This window comes from Scyliorhinus canicula, chromosome 16, assembly GCF_902713615.1.
Source record: "Scyliorhinus canicula chromosome 16, sScyCan1.1, whole genome shotgun sequence".
Classification (NCBI taxonomy): Eukaryota; Metazoa; Chordata; class Chondrichthyes; order Carcharhiniformes; family Scyliorhinidae; genus Scyliorhinus; species Scyliorhinus canicula.
Window position 1 is genome coordinate 81,337,662 of NC_052161.1, and position 24,097 is coordinate 81,361,758.

At 49.2% G+C, this 24,097-nt stretch overlaps 1 protein-coding gene across 1 annotated transcript in view; it reads right to left on the minus strand.

Annotated features, from left to right (window-relative positions):
- The window catches only part of LOC119979560 (kinesin family binding protein), a 106,036-nt gene that overhangs the window by 23,225 nt on the left and 58,714 nt on the right, over window positions 1-24,097 (minus strand). The window contains 1 exon segment of the mRNA XM_038821975.1: window positions 10,339-10,522. Within this exon segment, the coding sequence (XP_038677903.1) occupies window positions 10,339-10,522 (184 nt within the window).

Below are 24,097 nucleotides of genomic sequence, written 5' to 3' on the forward strand. Positions count from 1 at the left end.
AGAGAGAGAGAGAGAGAGAGAGAGAGCTTTCTGAACAGGCTACGTTTCCCAAAGGTGCAGGAGGAGCTGGTGGAGGGGCTGGGGGCACCGATTGAGTTGGAAGAGCTACTCAGGGGGATTGGCCAATGCAGTCAGGGAAGGCACCAGGGCCGGATGGGTTCCCGGTGGAATTTTATAAAAAGTATGCGGACCTGATGGGCCCCCTGTTGGTGCGGGCCTTCAATGAGGCATGGGAGGGGGGGCTTTGCCCCCGACAATGTCACGGGCGCTGATTTCTTTGATCCTGAAGCGGGATAAGGACCCCCTGCAGTGTGGATCATACAGGCCAATCTCGCTCCTCAATGTGGACGCTAAGTTGCTGGCGAAGATCCTGGCCACCAGGATAGAGGACTGTGTGCCAGGGGTGATACATGAGGATCAGACAGGATTTGTCAAGGGAAGACAGCTTAACACGAATGTGCGGAGGTTGTTAAATGTTATTATGATGCCGGCGGTTGAAGGGGAGGCGGAGATAGTGGTGGCGCTAGATGCAGAGAAGGCCTTTGATAGAGTTGAGTGGGGGTACCTGTGGGAGGTGCTGGAGAGGTTTGGATTTGGGGAGGGGTTCATCAAATGGGTGAGGTTGCTTTATGAGGCCCCGATGGCGAGTGTAGCTACTAATGGAAGGTCAGAGTACTTCAGGCTCTACCGTGGGACCAGGCAGGAGTGCCCCCTGTCCCCCTTGCTTTTTGCACTGGCAATTGAACCTCTGGCTATGGCGTTGAGGGAGTCGAGGAGGTGGAGGGGTCTGGTGCGGGGTGGGGAGGAACATCGGGTATCGCTGTATGCGGACAATCTGCTGCTGTATGTGGCGGACCCAGTGGGGGGAATGCCGGGGGTGATGGAGCTGTTGGCTGAGTTTGGGAGCTTCTTGGGCTATAAGCTGAATCTGGGTAAGAGCGAGGTGTTTGTAGTGCACCCGGGTGATCAGGAGGAGGGAATTGGTAGGCTCCCGTTTAAGAGGAGTTTTAGGTACCTGGGGGTGCAGGTGGCCAGGGGTTGGGGGACTCTCCAAAAGCTTAATTTTACCAGGCTTGTGGAGCAGATGGAGGAGGAATTTAAAAGGTGGGACATGGTGCCGCTGTCGCTGGCGGGTAGAGTGCAGTCCGTCAAAATGACGGTGCTCCCGAGGTTCTTGCTCCTGTTTCAGTGCCTGCCCATCCTTATCCCTAGGGCCTTTTTTAGGAGGGTGACTAGCAGCATCATGAGCTTTGTTTGGGCGCATGGCACCCCGAGGGTGAAGAGGGTCTTTTTGGAGCGGGGCAGAGATGGTGGGGGGCTGGCGTTACCCAACCTCTCGGGGTATTATTGGGCGGCCAATGTGTTGATGGTGCGCAAGTGGGTGATGGGAGGGTCGGAAAAGCATGGAAAAGGTTGGAGATGGCGTCCTGTGGAGGCACAAGCCTGGGGGCCCTGGTAACGGCGCCGTTGCCGCTCCCTCCTACGAGGTATACCACGAGCCCGGTGGTGGCGGCTACCCTCAAGATTTGGGGGCAGTGGAGGCGACATAGGGGGCTCGATGGAGGCTTCGCTAAGGGGGAACCATCGGTTTGTCCCGGGGAACATTGATGGGGGGTTCCTGGGCTGGCACAGGGCGGGCATCAGAAAGCTGAGGGATCTGTTCATTGACGGGAGGTTTGCGAGCCTGGGAGAGTTGGAGGGGAAATTTGAGCTCCCCTCGGGGAACATGTTCAGGTACCTGCAGGTAAAGGCGTTTGCTAGGCGGCAGGTGGAGGGATTCCCTTTGCTGCCCGCGAGGGGGGTGAGGGACAGGGTGGTTTCGGGGGTCTGGGTCGGGGATGGGAAGGTATCTGATATCTACAAGGTAATGCAGGAGGTGGAGGAGGCGTCAGTAGAGGAGCTAAAGGCTAAGTGGGAGGGGGAGCTGGGGGAGCAGATCGAGGATGGGACATGGGCGGATGCCCTGGAGAGGGTTAACTGTTCCTCATGTGCGCGGCTTAGCCTCATCCAATTCAAGGTGCTGCACCGGGCCCATAGGATGAGTAGGTTCTTTGGGGGCGAAGACAGGTGTGTCAGGTGTTCGGGGAGTCCAGCGAACCATGCCCATATGTTCTGGGCATGCCCGGCACTGGAGGAGTTCTGGAAGGGGGTGGCGAGGACGGTGTCGAGGATGGTAGGATCCAGGGTCAAGCCAAGCTGGGGACTCGCAATTTTTGGGGTTGCGGTGGAGCCGGGAGTGCAGGAGGCAAGAGAGGCCGATGTTTTGGCCTTTGCGTCCCTAGTAGCCCGGCGGAGGATCTTGCTACAGTGGAAGGATGCAAGACCCCCAAGCATGGAGACCTGGATCAATGACATGGCGGGTTTTATTAAGCTGGAGAAGGTCAAATTCGCCCTGAGGGGATCGGTACAAGGGTTCTTTAGGTGGTGGCAGCCTTTCCTCGACTTTCTGGCTCAACGATAGGGAACTAGGTCAGCAGCAGCAGCAACCGGGGGGGGGGGGGGGTTGACTATGTTTATTAAATTTTTAAAAAAAAATTCAAGTTCTCTTGTTGTTTACCGGGTTTGAGGGGGTGGGGGGGGCTCGATATATGCGTTGTTACGGTCTTGGGGGCGTTATGCTTATTATGTTGTTTTATTGTTGTTTTTTACTGTTTGTTGTTATATATTTTGTAAAAAATTTTCAATAAAAATTATTTAAAAAAAAAAGAAGGCATACAGCACACTTGCCTTCATCGGACGGGGTATTGAGTACAAGAGTTGGCAGGTCATGTTACAGTTGTACAGAACTTTGGTTAGGCCACATCTGACCTTACTGCGTGCAGTTCTGGTCGCCACATTACCAGAAGGATGTGGATGCTTTAGAGAGGGTGCAGAGGAGGTTCACCAGGATGCTGCCTGGTATGGAGGGTGCTAGCTATGAAGAAAGGTTGAGTAGATTAGGATTGTTTTTGTTGGAAAGACAGAGGTTGAGGGGGGACCTGATTGAGGTATACAAAATTATGAGAGGTATGGACAGGGTGGATAGCAACAAGCTTTTTCCAAGAGTGGGGGTGTCAATTACAAGGGGTCACGATTTCAAGGCGAGAGGGGGAAAGTTTAAGGGAGATGTGCGTGGAAAGTTTTTTACGCAGAGGGTGGTGGGTGCCTGGAACGCTTTGCCAGCGGAGGTGGTAGAGGCGGGCACGAGAGCATCATTTAAGATGCATCTGGACACATATATGAATGGGCGGGGAACAGAGGGAAGTAGATCCTTGGAAAATAGGCGACAGGTTTAGATAAAGGATCTGGATCGGCACAGGCTGGGAGGGCCGAAGGGCCTGTTCCTGTGCTGTAATTTCCTTTGTTCTTTGTTCTTAATACCATCAAAATTGGTCTTGCCCCAATTTAGAATTTTAACTTTTGGGTCAGACCTATCATTGTCCAAAGCTATCTTCAATCTAATGGAATTATGGTCACTGGTCCCAAAGTGATCCCTCACTAACACTTATATCACCTGCATTTCCTTATTTCCCAAGAGGGGGTCACGTTTTGCCCCCTCTCTGCATACTGAATGAGAAATTCCTCCTGATTACACTCTACAAATTTATCTCTATCCAAGCCCCTAATGGTCTGGTTTATAACAGTGGGCTAAACAGCTGGCTTGTAATGCAGAACAAGGCCAGCAGTGGGTTCAATTCCCGTACCGGCCTCCCCGAACAGACACTGGAATGTGGCGACTAGGAGCTTTGCACAGTAACTTCATTGAAGCCTACTTGTGATAATAAGTGATTATTATGATTATTAATGCTATGGCTGTCTCAGTCAATGTCGGGAAAGTTAAAGTCCCCAACTATTACCACCCTATTTTTCTTGCAGCTATCTGCAATCTCTTTACATATTTGCTCCTCAATTTCCTGCTGAGTATTTGAGGGCCTGTAGTACAATCCTCTCCAAGTGATCTCACCCTTCTTATTTTTCAGTTCTACCCATATAGACTCAGTGGGTGAACCCTCGGATATCCCCTCTCTGTATTGCCGTGATATTCTCCCTAATGAAAAGCACAACTCCCCCTCCTCTCTTACCTCCTTTCCTATAGCATCTGTACCCTGGAACATTGAGCTGCCAGTCCTGCCACTCTCTTAGTCATGTTCAGTAATAGCTATAATATCCAAAACCCACGATCCATGCCCTGAGTTCATCTGCCTTGCCCGTCAGGCCTTTTGCATTAAAATAAATGCAGTACAAACAGAACCAGAGAGGATTAACGAAACCTTCAAGGCCTTCTACCAAGAGCTGTACACCTCAGAGCCCCCAACGGGGAAGGCTGGGATGAACCGGTTTCTTGATGGACTGGACATACCAGTCGTGGGAGAGGGCAGAAAACGGGATCTGGAAGCACCACTAGCACTGGGAGAGATCATGGAGAGCATTAGCTCCATGCAGACGGGGAAGGCGCCGGGACCGGACGGATTCCCGGCGGACTTCTACAAAAAATTCGCGACAGCGCTGGCCCCGCACCTGCGGGAGATGTTCACAGACTCGCTAGCTAGGGGCACACTGCCACCCACGTTAGCACAGGCCTCAATCTCGCTGATACCTAAGAAAGACAAAGACCCAACGGAATGTGGGTCATACAGACCCATATCTCTGCTGAACGCAGACGCCAAAATACTGGCCAAAATCCTAGCCAAAAGGCTAGAAGACTGTGTACCTGAGGTGGTCACAGAGGACCAGACGGGCTTCGTCAAAGGTAGACAGCTTACCGCGAACATCAGGCGCCTGCTGAACGTGATAATGACCCCCTCCGGGGAGAGAACACAAGAGGTGATCGTCTCCCTGGACGCAGAAAAGGCCTTCGACAGAGTCGAATGGAAATACCTCATAGAGGTACTGGAGCGGTTCGGGCTTGGAACAGGGTTCACCGCTTGGGTAAAGCTCCTATACAACGCTCCCATGGCGAGTGTACGGACCAACAATACCAACTCCCAATACTTCCAGCTGCACAGGGGCACCAGACAAGGATGCCCACTGTCCCCGCTGCTGTTCGCACTAGCAATCGAACCGCTAGCAATCGCGCTCAGGGCAGCAAAAAATTGGAGGGGGATCCGAAGGGGAGGTAGAGAGCACAGAGTCTCACTCTATGCGGATGATCTGCTCCTCTATATCTCGGACCCACAAAGCAGCATGGACGGAATCATAGCGCTCCTGAAAGAGTTTGGAGCCTTCTCGGGCTACAAACTCAACATGAGCAAAAGTGAGATCTTCCCAGTACACCCGCAAGGGGGGGGGCAGCACTAAAGGGCCTGCCGTTCAAACAAGCCCGAAATAAATTCCGCTACCTGGGGATCCAAATAGCCCATGACTGGAAAGGGATCCACAAATGGAACCTCACCAGCCTGACGGAGGAAGTTAAAAAGGACCTGCAAAGATGGAACACACTCCCACTCTCCCTCGCGGGGAGAGTCCAGACGATCAAAATGAACGTACTGCCCAGGTTCCTCTTCCTGTTTAGATCCATTCCGATCTACATCCCCAAGGCCTTTTTCAAAGCGCTGGACAAACATATCATGCCGTTCGTATGGGGGGGTAAAAATGCTAGGATCCCAAAGAAGGTCATACAAAAAACAAAATCCAGGGGGGGGCTAGCCCTCCCGAATCTACAATTCTACCACTGGGCGGCAACAGCCGAGCGAGTAAGGGGATGGATCCAGGAGCCAGAAGCCGAGTGGGTGCGTGCGGAGGAGGCCTCCTGCATGGGAACCTCCATCCGGGCCCTCGCCACGGCAGCACTCCCATCCCCACCCAAAAAACACTCCACCAGCCCAGTGGTGACAGTCACCCTCCAATCCTGGAACCAACTGCGGCAGCAATTTGGCCTGTACAAAATGTCGGACAAGGCTCCCATCTGCAACAACCATAGGTTCAAACCAGCACTGACTGACGCCACCTTCAAAAGGTGGAGGCAGGACGGGGGGACACTGACAGTCAGGGACCTATACACGGACGACAGGATCGCAACACTGGACGAACTGACAGAGAAATTTCAGCTAGCTGGGGGGAACGAGCTACGGTACCTGCAGCTCAAAAACTTCCTACGAAAGGAGACAAGGACGTACCCACAACCGCCACGACAGACACTACTGGAAGACCTACTGGACGCAAGTATCCTAGAGAAAGGGAACTGTAGTGACATGTATGACCGACTGGTAGATAGGGACGACACCGTACTGGACGCAACAAGAAGGAAATGGGAGGACAACCTGGGGATGGAGATAGGGTGGGGACTCTGGAGCGAAGCACTGCATAGGGTCAACTCCACCTCCACGTGCGCAAGGCTCAGCCTGACGCAACTAAAAGTGGTACTTAGAGCCCACTTAACGAGAAACCGTATGAGTAGGTTCTTCCCGGAGGTGGAGGACAGATGTGAGCGGTGCCAAAGAGGCCCGGCCAACCACGCCCACATGTTCTGGTCTTGCCCCAGACTTGTGGAGTACTGGACAGCCTTCTTCGAGGCTATGTCCAAAGTGGTGGGGGTGAGGGTGGAGCCATGCCCGATAGTGGCGGTCTTCGGGGTTTCAGACCAGCCAGATCTATTCCTGGGGAGGAGGGCGGACGCCCTTGCCTTTGCCTCCCTGATTGCCCGCCGTAGAATCCTGTTTGGCTGGCGGTCAGCAGCACCACCCAGAGCTGCAGACTGGCTGTCCGACCTCTCGGAATCTCTCCAAATGGAGAAAATCAAATTCGCCATCCGAGGGTCGGACGACAGCTTCCACAGAACGTGGGAGCCATTCATGCAACTGTTCCGGGACCTGTTTGTGGCCAACGTACATGAGGAAGAATAGTCGGGTGGCCAAGAACCAGGGGAAAATGGACGGGAATCGGGGGAAGGTAGCCGGGGGGAGGGGGGGGGGGGGGGGGGGGGGGGGGGGCTACGGGCTCGGTATGGGGGTTTGATGGCAAGCCAAGGCCCAAAACCAAACTATAAATAAATGCCTATAAACATGTGCCTCGGCCATATTGGGGAATGTAAAATATGTATGCTGGCTAAAGGGGGCGGCCACAATTGTTGTTATGAAGATGCTTACCTGTAAGTATTCATGTTAAATTTTTGTGTTTTCCTTTTTTTTTTCTCTCTCTCTAATAATTTGTAATTTGTCATATATAAAATATGAAAACTCAATAAAAAACATTTATAAAAATAAATAAATAAATGCAATATAATATGGGCTTCCCTTGCTCTCTGCCCTGCTTTCTCAGACCATCCGTCCAGTCATGTTTTGTACACTTGTAGACTTGAAAATATATCAGATATTCCTTCACTGTCACTGGGTCAAAATGCTGGAACTGCCTCCCGAATGGCAGTGGGTGTACCTACACCACAGGGACTGCAGCAGTTCAAGAAGCAGCTTACCACCACTTTCTCAAGGTCAATTAGGGATGAACAATACCCCGGGTCACTGTTAGTGTGGAGTTTGCACATTCTGGCTTGCGTGGGTCTAACCCCCACAACTCAAAGATGTACAGGGTAGGTGGATTGGGCATGCTAAATTGCCCCTTAATTGGAAAAAAAAATTGGGCACTTTAAATTTATTTTTTAAAATGGTTTGGATGAGGGAACTAAATGTATTATCTCAAATCTTTTCCTTCAATTCTTACCCTCTCCTTACCGTGTGTCTGGATGGAGGGTGGGATACGGTTTTAGGAATAGGTGGACCATAGTTCCAACTATTTCCTTTATATTTCCTTTTACTCTTGTTATAAAGAAATCGTTTGTTGTTGTTTTACTTATAAATCTGGTGTCTGTAACTCATTAGAGCAGTCAGGAATTACATTTCTCAAGAAAATACGAATTATTGGTTAATTCACTTATGATGGGACTCCAGGGTCTGTGGGGTCACTCACCCAGGGTGTTGTAACAGTAATTGAAACTAGATCAGTTCTTAATTTTAAATCTGAGATTGATTTTTGTTCAGCAAATATATTAAGGAATATGGGCCAAATGCAGATATATGGAGTTAGGTCACAGATGAGCCATGATCTCATTGAATGACGGGACAGGCTCAAGAGACTGAAATTCCTACTCCTATGAACATAGAACGATACAGCGCAGTACAGGCCCTTCGGCCCTCAATGTTGCACCGACATGGAAAAAACTAAAGGCCACCTAACCTACACTATGCCCTTATCATCCATATGCTTATCCAATAAACTTTTAAATGCCCTCAATGTTGGCGAGTTCACTACTGTTGCAGGTAGGGCATTCCACGGCCTCACCACTCTTTGCGTAAAAAACCCACCTCTGACCTCTGTCCTATATCTATTACCCCTCAATTTAAGGTTATGTCCCCTCGTGCTAGCCACCTCCATCCGCGGGAGAAGGCTCTCGCTGTCCACCCTATCTAACCCTCTGATCATTTTGTATGCCTCTATTAGGTCACCTCTTAACCTTCTTCTCTCTAACGAAAACAACCTCAAGTCCATCAGCCTTTCCTCATAAGATTTTCCCTCCATACCAGGCAACATCCTGGTAAATCTCCTCTGCACCCGTTCCAAAGCTTCCACGTCCTTCCTATAATGAGGCGGCCAGAACTGTACGCAATACTCCAAATGCGGCCGTACCAGAGTTTTGTACAGCTGCAACATGACCTCATGGCTCCGGAACTCAATCCCTCTACCAATAAAGGCCATCACACCATAGGCCTTCTTCACAACCCTATCAACCTGGGTGGCAACTTTCAGGGATCTATGTACATGGACACCGAGATCCCTCTGCTCATCCACACTACCAAGAATTTTACCATTAGCCAAATATTCCTTATTCCTGTTATTCTTTCCAAAGTGAATCACCTCACACTTCTCCACATTAAACTCCATTTGCCACCTCTCAGCCCAGCTCTGCAGCTTTTCTATGTCCCTCTGTAACCTGCAACATCCTTCCGCACTGTCTACAACTCCACCGACTTTAGTGTCGTCTGCAAATTTACTTACCCATCCTTCTGCACCCTCCTCTAGGTCATTTATAAAAATGACAAACAGCAACGGCCCCAGAACAGATCCTTGTGGTACGCCACTCGTAACTGAACTCCATTCTGAACATTTCCCATCAACCACCACTCTCTGTCTTCTTTCAACTAGCCAATTTCTGATCCACATCTCTAAATCACCCTCAATCCCCAGCCTCCGTATTTTCTGTAATAGCCGACCGTGGGGAACCTTATCAAACGCTTTACTGAAATCCATATACACATCAACTGCTCTACCCTCGTCTACCTGTTCAGTCACATTCTCAAAGAACTCGATAAGGTTTGTGAGGCATGACCTACCCTTCACAAAACCATGCTGACTATCCCTAATCATATTATTCCTATCTAGATGATTATAAATCGTATCTTTTGTAATCCTCTCCAAGACTTTACCCACCACAGATGTTAGGCTCACCGGCCTATAGTTACCGGGGTTATCTCTACTCCCCTTCTTGAACAAAGGGACCACATATTTGCTATCCTCCAGTCCTCTGGCACTATTCCTGTAGCCAATGATGACATAAAAATCAAAGCCAAAGGCTCAGCAATCTCTTCCCTGGCTTCCCAGAGAATCCTAGGCTAAATCCCATCAGGCCCCGGGGACTTATCTATTTTCACCTCGTCCAGAATTGCCAACACTTCTTCCCTATGCACCTCAATGCCATCTATTCTAATAGCCTGGGTCTCAGCATTCTCCTCCACAATATTATCTTTTTCCTGAGTGAATACTGACGAAAAGTATTCATTTAGTATCTCGCTTATCTCCTCAGCCTCCACACACAACTTCCCACCACTGTCCTTGACTGGCCCTACTCTTACCCTAGTCATTCTTTTATTCCTGACATACCTATAGAAAGCTTTTGGGTTTTCCTTGATCCTACCTACCTTGATCCTACCTGCCAAAGACTTCTCATGTCCCCTCCTTGCTCGTCTTAGCTCTCTCTTTAGATCCTTCCTCGCTTCCCTGTGACTATCAAGCGCCCCAACTGAGACTTCACGCCTCATCTTCACATATGTTCCTATGTTCCCTTCATTCCCTGTTTCCCCTGATCCCCCGACTCCCTCTCCCCATGACCCCACTCTTCCAGTCTCCCAATGATCCTTCCTCTATTGAAGCATCTGGTGATGCCTTTGTTGCAAGAATTCCCTTCCTCAAGTTTGAAGGGACAATTTTCCATAGGGGAAGGATTACCTCACAGAGTGGCTGGGAGCTCATATTTCAAATCAGCTCTTAAATATCCACGTCAAACTGACTCACCACATGGCACTGTTTCTGGGATCCTGGGGCACGCACTAACAATAACGCTGAAGTGTGTGTAAGCACAGGCAGACTTACCTTAGTGATATAATACTGTGACAAGGTAGCAGCATTGATAGCCCACTCCACAGGGTTGTAGCTGGCAAACTGCAGCTGGCGTTGCAGGGTAGTGTGGCAGTACCAGGCAGCCTTCTCAATCATATCTAGGTGCTTGTATACTTGTGCCAAGTAATACAAGGTGTAAGTGTAAACTTTCTCAAACCTGTACGATCCAAACAAAACATTGTGACATTCATAGAAATGGCTGGACAACACATAACTGTAAAACTGGACTTGATGGCAATCAGGGGGAAAACACTGCACTGGTTGGAGTCATACTTGGTACGAAAGAAGATGGTCGTGGTGGTTGGAGGTCAATCATCTCAGCTCCAGGACTTTACTGCAGAAGCTCCGCAGGGTAGTGTCCCATGCCCAACCATCTTCAGCTGCTTCATCAATGACTTTCCTTCCATCATAAGGTAGAAATGGGGATGTTCGCTGATGATTTCAGTTACCATGTCCGTATGCAGAAAAGACTGGACAATATCCAGGTTTAGGCTGCTACGTGACAAGTAACATTCATGCCACACATGTGCCCAGCAATGTTGGGGGGGGATTACTATTGACCAGAAACTGAACTGGACAAGCCATATACATACTCTGGCTACCAGAGTAGGTCAGAAGCTAGGAATTATCTGGTGAGTAACTAACCTCATGACTCCCCAAAGCCTGTCGACAATCTACTAGGCACAAGTTAGGAGTGTAATGGAATAGTCTCCAATTGCCTGGAAGAGTTCAGCTCCAACAACATTCAAGAAGCTTAACACCATCCAGGACAAAGCAGCCGCTTGATTGGCACCCCATCCACCACCTTCAGATACACTGGGATAACACCACTATTCAACAACGGAGGGAGAGAGAGAACAGAGAACTACAGGTCAGTTAGTCTCACATCTGTCATTGGAAAATGCTGGAATATTAAAATCATAAGAGTTTTATAACACAGAGGCCCTTCAGCCCATCGTGTCTATGCTGGCCATGAAACACCAATCTATGCTGTTATTCAAGGAGTTTTAACAACACACTTGGAAAATCACAGTATGATCAGCCAGTCAATATGGTTTCACAAAAGAGAAATTGTGTTTGAAATTTTCTTTTTTTTAATAAATTTAGAGTACCCAATTCATTTTTTCCAATTGAGGTGCAATTTAGTGTGGCCAATCCACCTAACCTGCACATCTTTGGGTTGTGGGGGCAAAACCCACGCAAACACGGGGAGGATGTGTGTTTGAAATTTTCAATCAGCGTTCTTTGAGGATTTATTTGCGGGTGGCTTTTCATGCTTTCTGTAATGCTGGCAACTAGGCGATTTTCACAGTAACTTCATTGCAGTGTTAATGTAAGCCTACTTGGGACACTAACAAAGACATTATAATTATTAATGTGACAGATGATTCTGCCTGGTCCTCATGATCTAATTTGCTTTGTCATTCAATGTAACATTTATGTTAAGGACTTCATCTGATGATTTAAGTTCTCACTGCATCCTTTGAAGAAAATTAAGAGTTATTTCCTTGAACTCACCATGCCTTTGACGATTTGAGGGTTTTAACTTTCATTTGTCAGTAATTCCCTGCATATAACATACATGGACTTTGCATCGGCACAATTAATAATGCCATAAAGCAAGAAACCATCTTTCTTCTGCTTTGTTCCCGATTTCAGTTTCGTCTTGATGAGTTGTTCACCATAAGCCCTGGAGCTCGGCATACAGCTCACACCATTACTGCTTTGTCCTGCCCTGGACTCTCCTGAAAAGCTCCCTCCAAAAATTAATTTGTTAGATCCTGGCCTGTTTTTGTGTCTGGCCCTCTCTTCCTTATTACAAAATGATCCATTTTACATTCTTCACACAATCCTGTTGCCTGCTTGCTGGATGGTAGAAAATAGAGGGATCTCTGCTCCGTGATTTCATATTCAGAGTATGTGACATCAGTGTATGGGACGCGTAACCTGCTCTCTGTCGTCACTCCTGGTGGGAATACTCCCATTATTCTTTTTAAAAATCTGGTCCTGAGACAGCACACTGACATCAGGAGGCGATGGTTTGTCCCGCTGGGCTCCAGGCCTGCTCACTGCTAGATTTGGTTGAGGGGGCATGCTTGCACAGGACAGCTGGAATTCCTGCAAGCCGGTCGCAACAGCATTTATAAAAGCTGGTTGTGACTGCTGGGTCCTTCTTCTCGTAATCGGGAACACCATGAACAATCGTGTTGTGACCTTCCCGACACCCGCCCACGGGTCATGGCTCAGAGCTTGAAAATGACTGCCCTAAGACTCACTGAATTTTCTCCGAAACCTTGATAAATGCCCTTTTTTCGACACGATGGCCATTCAAATACTCAGAAAAGGTTGAACTAATTTTAGACCCTCCCAAGGGATGACCCCCACATTACTTCCGGGGCAGCTGGGACCTGTTCAACTAAACTGGAGGGGCATAAATATTCTGGGTGTGAGGTTTGCTCATGCCACATGGGAGGGTTTAAACTCATGTGGCACGGGGGTAGGAACTGGAGCAATAGGTCAGAAATAACTGAGGGGAAACGAGAGAATAGGGCCAGCAAGACTCAGAGGAAACGCAGGCAGGGAGATGTTGCTGAACACAGCGGAACTGGTGGTCTGAAGTGCATTTGTTTCACTGCAAGATTTTCAACAGGTAAGGTAGGTGAACACAGAGCTTGGATTAGTCCTTGGAACTATGATGTTGTTGTTATTATAGAGACTTGGATGAGGGAGGGACAGGATTTAGGTGTTTCAGACGGGATAGAGAGAAATGAAAAAGGGGGAGTTGCATTACTGGTTAAGGAGAATATCACAGTTGTACTGCAGGAGGACACCTCAGAGAGCTCATGCAGTGAGGCAATGTGGGTAGAGCTCAGGAATAGGAATGATGCAGTCACAATATTGAGTGTTTACTACAAGCCTCCCAATAGCCAGCAGGAGATAGGGAAGCAGATATGTAGGCAGATTTTGGAAAGATGTAAAAGCAACAAGGTTGTTGTGGTGGGTGATTTTAACTTCCCCTATAATGACTGGAACTCCCTTAGTGCTAGGGGTTTAGATGGGACAGAGTTTGTAACGAGCATCTGTCAAAGTATTACAAGGCAGACACGGGAGCACTCTTTGATCAATCTTTATTGACATGTGCACACGGAGAGAAAAGCAGTGGGGTATACTGCTTTACTCTGTCTTAGTCCAGCTCAAGCGTTCTCCAAGGCGGTTTTCAGGACGCGCGGCAATGCAGAATTGTCGAGCATAAACTTATAGCTCAGTTCCGCACACATGAGAAAGGCCTCAACCGGGACCTGGGATTCATGTCGCATTACATTCACCCCCCACTATCTGGCCTGGGCTTGCAAATCCTACCAACTGCCCTGGCTTGAGACAATTCACACCTCTTTAACCTGTGATTATCCCTCTCTCCAGTTGCTCCGTCTGGATCTGTAAAGACTTAATTACCTGCAAACACTTACATTCAAAATATCGTCTTGCATCTTTGACTTTGTCTATATATATATATATGTTTCTGGAACCCACCTCTTCATTCACCTGAGGAAGGAGCTGTGCTCCGAAAGCTAGTGATTCGGAAAAAAATTTGTTGGCTTTAACCTGGTGTTGTAAGACTTCTGACAATAATATGACAGTTAAACTTTCATTTTAGGCCAATGAAAAGACAGTAATTCTAGCCAATAGTAGACAGGGCAACTGACCAATAGAAGAACAAGGTCTTTCCATCTTTCTTTTACGTGATCACCTCTCTTTTGCCCTTAGAGGTTACATTAGTTTAGAAAAAAGTGCATTCCTGAGAAGGCTACTTCCATCGTCCTGTCTCCACAGACTTACGTCATTCACTGAGAAACAGGATATTATGATTTTCATACTAACTTATGTCCTTTGCTAAGGAACAGGATATCAGGATTCCACACTAACTCATGTCCCTTGCCAAGGAACCGATTATTATGGATTCCACACACCCAGGAGGGCTTCTTGAAACAATATGTAGGTTGTCCAACTCGTGAAGGAGCCATACTTTTTCTGGTATTGGGAATGAGCCCGGCTAGGTGGTCGATGTTTCAGTAGGGGAGCATTTTGCGAACAGTGGCCATAGTTCAGTAGCTTTAAGGTACTGTTGGATAAAGATAAGCGTAGTCCTCGGGTGAAGGTGCTAAATTAGGGGAAGGTTGATTATGACAATATTCAGCAGGAACTGAAGAATCTAAATAGGGGGTGGATGTTTGATAGTAAATCAACCTCTGGCTATGTGGTAGGCTTTCAAATCTCAGTTGATAGGAATTCAGGACCGGCATGATCCTGTGGGGAAGAAGGATAAGTTTTGGGAACCTTGGAAAAGGAGGGATATTGTGATCCTAATCTAAAAGAAAAAGGAAGCATCTGTAAGGTATAGAAGGCTGGGAACAGACAAAGCCAGTGAGGAATATAAGGAAAGTAGGAAGGAACTTAAGCAAGGAGTCAGGTGGGCTAAAAGGGGACACGAAAAGTCATTTGCAAACAAGATTAAGGAAAATCCCAAGGCGTTTTACATGTATATAAAGAGCCAGGGAAAGGGTTGGCCCACTCAAGGACAGGGGAGGGAATCTATACATTGAACTAGAGGAAATGGACAAGGTACTGAAAGAGTACTTTGCATCAGTATTCACTAAAGAGAAAGACTTGGTGGATGATGAGTCTGGGGAAGGGTGTGTCGATAGCCTGGGTCACATTGAAATCAAAAGTGAGGTGTTAGACATCTTTAAAAACATCAAGGTAGATAAGTCCCCAGTGCCTGATAGCTCTACCCCAGAATACTGAGGGAGGCAAGGGAGGAAATTGCTGGGGCATTGACAAACATCTTTGTATCCTTACTGGCTACAGGTGAGGTCCCAGAGGACTGGAGAATAGCTAATGTTGTTCCTTTGTTTAAGAAAAATAGCAAGGATAATCCAGGAATTTACAGGCCGGTGATCCTTACGTCAGTGGTAGAGAAATTATTGGGGAGGAATCTTCGGACAGGATTTACTCCCATTTGGAAGCAAATGAAGAGGCAGCATGGTTTTGTGACGGGGAGGTCGTGTCTCACTAACTTTGAGTTTTTCGAGGAGGGGGCAAAGATGATTGATGAAGGTAGGGCAGTGGATATTGTTGACATGGACTTCAGTAAAGCCTTTGACAGGGTCCCTCCTGGCAAACTGGTACAGAAGGTGAAGTCACACAGGATCAGAAATGAGCTGGCAAGATGGATACAGAACTGGCTAGGTCATAGAAGACAGAGGGTAGCAATGGAAGGGTGCTTTTCTGAATGGAGCACTGTGACTACTGGTTTCCCGCAGGGATCAGGACCTTTGCAGTTTGTAGTGTACAGAAATGATTTGGAGGAAAATGTAACTGGTCTGATTAGTAGGTTTGTGGACGACACAAAGGTTGGTGGAATTGCGGATAGTGATGAGGGCTGTGAGAGGATACAGCAAGATATGGATCAGTTGGAGACTTGGGCGGAGAATTGCCAGATGGAGTTTAATCCGGACAAACGTGAGGTAATGCATTTTAGAATGTCTAATACAAGTGGGAAATATAAAGTAAATGGCAGAACCCGTAAGAGTATCGACAGGCAGAGGGATTTGGGTGTGCAGGTCACCAAAAGTGGTAACGCAGGTGGACAAGGTAGTCAAGAAGGGCATGGGTAGGTATGTGTGACTGGGATATTATAGCTGTTACTGAAACATGGCTAAAGGAGGGGCTGAACTGGCAGCTCAATGTTCCAGGGTACAGATTGAAGGAGGATCCAGAGATGAGACCTCTTAAAACTGAATAGCTAGGACAACACTCAAATAGTTCTACATAAGTTAGTTTATTAAGGATTGCGATTAATCATAGAAAGTACACCCAGTAATCATTATTCACCATTAAACCTGTAATATGGACATAGCAGTGATAATTTAAACTTTTGCTACAAGCAGTGGCCACAATGCATGATGGGATTTTAGCTAGCTAACTTGCCAATGTTTTTGAGACGAACGGGACTGTGTAGTAAGCAGATTACAGTCAAATCAGTAAATAGTTCTCATCGGTGCCCCCAGTATCCCGTCTCAAACAATCCATGAAGTAAAGAGGAAACCAGCTTTGGATGAACAATGAGGTGGACAGGAACTGACTGCGATACGTAGGATGAGAATGTCAGAAAAACAACTTTAGAATGATCCTGGTAAACAGGTGACAAGCTGGGTTAAATCATGAACGGATCACAAGGCATCATTTTGCTTAAAGTAAATTTTACTGGATAATATAGAAGTGACAGCTCCAAGAATTGGATCAAGTTCAACTGGGGCGGGCTATTGATTTTTGGAAAATCCTATAATTGGTGTGTTTTTATCCGTGTTAGCCAGATTGAGCTTGGCATTTATCAAGATCGCTCTCTCTTCTACATGAAATCAAGCTTGGGATAATAAAGCCGTCTTAACCAGGTTGATGTGTGTCTGCTGAGCTGTGTATTAAACTGAGCCATAACTAAAAGGGAAGAACCCCATGTAAAAGCTGACTCAATACTCAGGTCTTGGAAACGCTCCTGCACCGATGCTCTAGGAAACATAGACCAGGAGATAAGAGAGGAGGGGGAGTTGCGTTTTTGATTAGGGACATCACAGCAGTATAGAGAGAGGATGTATCCAAGGGATCACCCACCTGAGTCTATATGGGTGGAACTGAAAAATAAGAAGGGTGAGATCACTTTGATAGGATTGTACTATAGGCCCCCAAATAGTCACGGGAAATCAACAAGCAAATATGTAAGGAGATTACAGATGGCTGCCGGTAAAATAGGGTGGTCATAATAGAAGACTTTAACTTTCCCAACATTAACTGGGACAGCCATAGTACTGGGGGTTTGGATGGAGCGAAATTTGCCGAGTGTATTCAGGAAGAATTCCTCATTCAATATGCGTATGGCCACGACTAGAGGGGGCAAAACTTGACCTCACCTTGGGGACTAAGGAAGGGCAGGTGCTGGAAGCGAGTACGTTAGTTTTAAGGTAGCTATGGAGAATGATAGATTTGGCCCAAATATCAAAATTCGAAATTGAGGCAAGGCCAATTTTCGATGGTATGAGGTGGGAACTCTCAAAAGTTGATTGGGGGTGCACAGGCAAGGAGGAAGCTGGTAAGTGCAAGGAAAGAGTCTTAACTTGGGTTCAGAATGAGCACATTCCTCTTAAGAGTGAACATAGAACATGGAAAGTACAGCACGGCCCTTCGGTCATGATGTTGTGCCGACCACTTATCCTAATCTAAAATCAACCTAACCTACACCTTTCAATTTACTGCTGGCCATGTACCTGTCCAGGAGTCGCTTAAATGTCCCGAATGACTTTAACTCCACCACCTCCACTGGCAGTGCATTCCATGCACCCACCACTCTCTGTGTAAAGAACCTACCTTTGACATCTCCCCTCTATCTTCCTCCAATCACCTTAAGATTATATCCCCACGTGACAGCCATTTCCGCCCTGGGGAAAAGTCCCTGGCAATCCACTCTATCCATGCCTCTCATCACCTTGTACATCTCTATCAAGTCACCTCTCTTCCTTCTTCGCTCCAGTGAGAAAAGCCCTAGCTCCCTCAACCTTTCTTCAGAAGACATGCCCTCTAGTCCAGGCAGCATCCTGGTAAATCTCCTCTGTACCCTCTCCAAAGCATCCACATCCTTCCTATAATGAGGCAACCAGAACTGGACAAAATATTCTCACCAGGGTTTAATAAAGCTGCAGCAAACTCTTGCAGCTCTTAAACTCAATCCCCTGTTAATGAGGCCAACACATCATACACCTTCTTAATAACCCTATCAACCTGGGTGGCAACTTTGAGGGATCTACATACATGGACCCCGAGATCCCTGTTCCTCCACACTTCCAAAAATCCTGCCTTTAACTCTGTATTCAGCTTTCAAATTCGACCTTCCAAAATGAATCACTTCACATTTATCCATCTGCCACGTCTCAGCCCAGCTTTGCATTCTTTCAATGCCCTGTTGTAAGCCACAACAGCTCTCGACACTATCTACAACTCCAGCAACCTTCGTATCATCAGCAAACTTACTAACCCACCCTTCCACTTCCTCATCCAAGTCATTTATAAAAACCACTAAGAGCAGAGGTCCCAGAACAGATCCCCTATGGGACACCACTGGTCACTGACCTCCAGGCGGAATATTTTCCATCCACTGCCACTCACTGTCTTCTTTCAACCACCCAATTCTGTATCCAGACAACCAAATTTCCCGATATCCCATGCCCCCTAACTTTCTGAATGAGACTACCATGGGGAAGCTTATCAAGTGCCTTACTGAAATCCATATACACCACATCCAATGCCCGACCCTCATCAATGTGTCTCGTCACATCCTCAAAGAATTCAATGAGGCTTGCGAGGCATGACCTGTCCCCACAAAGCCATGCTGACTATCTTTAATCAAACTGTTTTGCTAAATAATCATAAATCCTGGGCGCGATTCTCCGCTCCCCACACAGGGTGGGAGAATTGCGGGAGAGCCGGGTGAATCACGCCACGCCGCCCTTGCACCCCCCCACCTCCCACCACCCCCCCCCAAAATGGCGTGTCGCGTTTTGCGACACGCCGCTCGGAGAACTGCCGCTCGCCGTTTTTCCCGGCGACTCTCCGGCCCGGATGGGCTGAGCGGCATGACGACCCCGACGGGTTCACGCCGGCGGCAACCACACCTGGTCGTCGCCGGTGTGAACAGCGCGCGACAGGTAAGTGTGGGGCCTGTGGGGGGCGGAGAGGGGATCGAGCACTACGGGCGTGCTCATGAGGTGATTGGCCCACGATTGGTGCCGGCCGATCGTCGGGCCGGCGTCTCTAAGAGACGCACTCTTTCCCCTCCGCCGCCCCGCAAGATCAAGCCACCACGTCTTGCAGGGCAGCGGAGGGGAAGACGGCAACCGCGCATGCGCGGGTTGGAGCCGGCCAACCTGCCCATGCGCGGCTGACGTCACTTAGGGCGCCGCCGGCCACGTCATTCTTGGCGCGCCGCTTTGACGCAAGCGGTCAAGGCCCGGCCGCCGAGTTTCTCGCAAACGCTGCTCCTAGCTACCCCCCCCCCCCGGGGGGAGGGGGGGGGAGAGAATAGGGGGCGAGGAGTGGCCTTCGACGCCGGAGTGAAACACTCCGGGTTTCACTCCGCCGTCGGCACTCATTCTCCCTTTGGGAGAATCGCGCCCCCTATCTCTCAGAATCCTTTCCAGTATTTTGCTCACCACAGACGTAGGACCTGACTGGTCCTATAATTTCCAGGGATTTCCCTATTCCCTTTCTTGAACAGGGCAACAACATTCGCCTCCCTCCAATCATCCGGTACTACTCCAGTGGAGAGTGAGGACGCAAAGATCATCGCCAATGGCGCAGCAATCTCCTCCCTCGCTTGCCGTAGCAACCTTGTGTAAATCCCGTCTGGCCCAGGGGACCTATCCATCCTGATGCTTTTCAAAATTTCCAGCACATCCTCCATCTTAATAGCAACCAATTTGAGCCTATTAACCTGGTTCACGCTGTTCTCACAAGCAACAAGGTCCTTCTCTCTAGTGAATACTGAAGCAACATATTCATTTAGGGCCTCCCCTAACTTCTCAGACTCTCGGCACAAGTTCCCTCCATTATCCCTGATCAGCCCTACTCTCACTCTGATGGCCATTGTGGGCCGAGGGGTCTGTACTGTGATGTGCAGTTCTATGTTTATGTTCAATGATCTGATGTGTTGGGTATGCTGGGTCTGCGAGGACTGCGTTTACCATAGCAGTGAGAGAGACAGGCTGCCAACACTTGTAGAAGTACAACTCTATTTTATTTAACTTTGAATAAAATAGTTAAACATACTTGCACTGTGGGTTGACACAGGCTCTGGCTGTCTCAGAGGCTGCATCCCAAGAGAGCGGGAAAACTAGTGCCCTCTGGCTTTATAGTGGCTGTGTCCTGTCTGGTGATTGGCTGCTGTGTTCTGTGTGTTGATTGGTCATTCAGTGTGTCAATCAGTGTCTGCCATGCCAGATCCTTGCTTCCCCAACCTTAAGTAAGTTTCCTTCTTCCTCTTGACTAGAAGCTCCACTTCTCTCGTCATTCAAGGCCCCATCACCTTCCCATTCCTTCCTTGGGGGAGGGCTGAATTTCCCAAAGGTGGATGGGGAGCTGGTAGAAAGGCTGGGGGCCCGGATTGAGTTGGAAGAGATAGTGGAGGGTCTGAAGGCCATTCAGACGGGTAAAGCCCCTGGGCTGGACGGGTACCCAGTGGAGTTTTATAAAATGTTCTCTGGGATATTGGGGCCGGTGTTTTTTTTTAAATGTACGGTTTATTGAGGTATTTCTTTGGCATTTCAACAACAACTAATCAACAATAAACCTAACAAGAAAATATAAACATAGTGCAAATTCCACCTCCCTCTCCCACAGGTCTTGCCATTACTTATCCCCCTAGCCTATGCTAACCTAACCTCCTGCCACCCCCCCCCCCCCCCCCCACCCCCCTTTCTGCTGACGATTAGTTTTCTGTGAGGAAGTCGACGAATGGTTGCCATCTCCGGGCGAACCCCAGCAGAGTCCGTCTCATGGCGAACTTAATTTTCTCCAGGCAGAGGAAGCCAGCCATGTCCGAAAGCCGGGACTTTGAGTCCCTCCAAGCTAGTAATATGCGTCTCCGGGCTACCAGGGAAGCAAAGGCCAGAACATCCACCTCTCTCTACTCCTGGATTCCCGGATCCTCCGACATCCCAAAAATCGCCACCTCTGGACTCATTGCCACCCTCATATTTTTTTTTTTAATTTAGATTTCCCAATTATTTTTTCCAATTAAAGGGCAATTTAGTGTGGCCAATCCACCTACTCAGCACATTTTTGAGTTCTGGGGCTGAAACCCACGCAGACACGGGGAGAATGTGCAAACTCCACACGGACAGTGACCCAGAGCTGGGATCGAACCTGGGACCTCAGCGCCATGAGGCAGCTGTGCTAACCACTAGGCCACCGTGCTGCCCTGCCACTCTCATATTTAATACCGTGGACATGGCGTCAGCAAACCTCTGCCAAAATCCCCTCAGTTTTGGACATGCCCAGAACATATGGATATGATTCGCTGCCCCCTCCCCCCCTCCCCCCCACGCATTTTGCACACCTGTCCTCCAACCCAAAGAATCTGCTCATCCGGGGCAATGTCATGTGAGCCCGGTGAACAACCTTAATTGGATCAAGCTGAGCCTGGCATATGTTGCGGTAGTATTGACCCTTCCTAACGCGTCCGCCCGGAGATCTCTTCTCCTCTATCTCTCCCCCCCCAGTTCCTCCTCCCACTTTCCGCTTCAGCTCCTCGGTTTGAGTCTCCTCTGAATCCATAAGCTCTCTACATATGTCCGAGACGCTCCCCTCCCCAATCCATCCTCTAGAGACCACCCGATCCTGAATCCCCCTTAGAGGCAGGAGTGGGAAGGTTGGTATCTGCTTAAGTTAAAAAGTCCCACACCTGTAAATATCGGAATTCATTTCCCCCAGCCAATGCAAACTTCTCCTCCAGCGCCCTCACACGCTGTGAAGCTGCCTTCCAAGAACAAGTCCCCCATCCACTCAATCCCCGCTCTCCCGCCAATTCGGAACTCCCATCCATTCTCCCCGGGGCAAGCCAATGGTTGATGATTGGGGACCACACCGACCGCCCCCTCTGCTCCCACTTGTCTCCTCCACTGCCCCCAGACTCTCAAGGGCCAGCCACCACACCACTGGACTGGTGGTGTATTGCGCCGGCCGGAATGGCAGGGGCGCCGTCAACCAATGTCACTTCCTAAACTTGTGCCCTTACACGAGGCCTCCTCCATGCGCACCCACGCCCCCCACCCCCCCCCCCCCCCCCCCCCCCCCCCCACACCTCCTAACCATGACTATGTTAGCCGCCCAGTAGTAATTACTGAAATTCGGCTGTGCAGCCATCATCCCCCTTCGCTCGAGCATTGCCCTCTTCACCCGCGGGGGCTTTGCCCCCCCCCCCCCCCCCCCCCCCCCCCCCACACACACACAAGCCCATAATAATCTTATTGATCCGCTTAAAAAGGACCGTGGGATGAAGACGGGGAGGCACTTGAAAACAAAAAGGAACCTCGGGAGGGCCATCATTTTTTACCGACTGCACCCTACCGCCAGAGACAACGGAGCGCATCCATCTTCGAAATCTTCCTTCATCTGGTCCATCAACTAGCCCATGTTCAATTTGTGTAGCCTGTCCAATCCCTCGCCCACCTGAATACCCAGTACCTAAAACTGTCCCCTAACACCTCTAAACGGCAGTTCCACCTCTCCGGACCTCTCGCCTGAACCACAAACAACTCGCTTCCTCCCCATATTAAGCTTGTACCCGAAAACCAGCCAAATTCCCCTAAGATTCCCATAATTTCCGTCGTCCCCTCCATTGGGTCTGAAACAACAGTAAGTCATCAGCATACAGCGACACTGTGCTCCACCCCCCCACCCCCAGACCAACCCCTTCCAGCGGCTCTGTCACCAGTGCAAACAGCAGGGGGGAGAGGGGACATCCCTGGTTGGAGCCGGTGTTGAGAGGATGTTCAATGAGGCAAGGGAAAGAGATGCTGCACCCACAATGTCGCAGGCCACGATTTCGCTGATTCTGAAGCGGGACAAGAACCCGGAGCTGTGTGGATCCAACAGGCCGCTATCCCTGTTCAATGTGGACGCTAAACTGCTGGCCAACCTTTGTCCTCCAGGATTGAAGACTGTGTGCCGGACGTTATTGGGGAGGACCAGACGGGGTTTGTGAAGGGTAGGCAGTTGGTGGCCAATGTAAGAAGGTTGTTAAATGCGATCATGATGCCCCCAAAGGTAGGGAGGTGGAGGTAGTGATCGCAATGGATAGAATGTTCGGGTAGAAGGGATTATCTGTGGGATGGGTACTGGGACGGTTTGGATTTGGGCGGGGCTTTATTGACTGGGTCAGGTTGCTGTATCAGGCTCCTGTGGCAAGTGTACGGACGAATAGGACAACATCGGACGATTTTAGACTGCACGGGGACGAGACTGGGATGCCCCCTCTACCCACTGTTTTTCGTGCTAGCTACAGAGCCGTTAGCAATTGCTCTCAGAGCCTCAAGGGACTGTTCGGGGGGGTCGGCATGGGAGCGTATGGAGGCGGCTTCATGCAAGGGCACCGGTTTGGGGGCATTGGTAACTGCGCCTCTGCCGTTCTCCCCGGCACGGTACTCCACTTGGTGGTGGCGGCCCTGAGAGTCTGGGGGCAAAGGAGGAGACATGTGGGAGCAGAGGGAGCATCAGTTTGGTCTCCAATCTGTCATAATCACCGGTTTTCCCCGGGAAGTATGGATCGGGGGCTCCGGACATGGCGGAGAGCAGGTATTGAGAGGATGGGGATATGTATATAGAGGGGAGTTTTCCAAGTATGGAGGAGAAGTTTGTGTTGGCGAGGGGAAACAAATTCAGGTATCTGCAGGTGCGGGACTTCCTACGTAAACAAGTGTCAATCTTCCCGCTACTACCTCTAAGGGGGATTCAGGACATGGTAATTTCCAGCGGGTGGGTAGGAGAAGGGAGCGTCTCGGACATTTACAAGGAACTTATGGAGTCAGAGGAAATGGAGACCGAGGAGCTGAAGAGCAAATGGGAGGAGGAGCTGGGAGGAGAGATGGAGGATGGTCTATGGGCGGACGCGTTGTGTAGAGTCAACGCG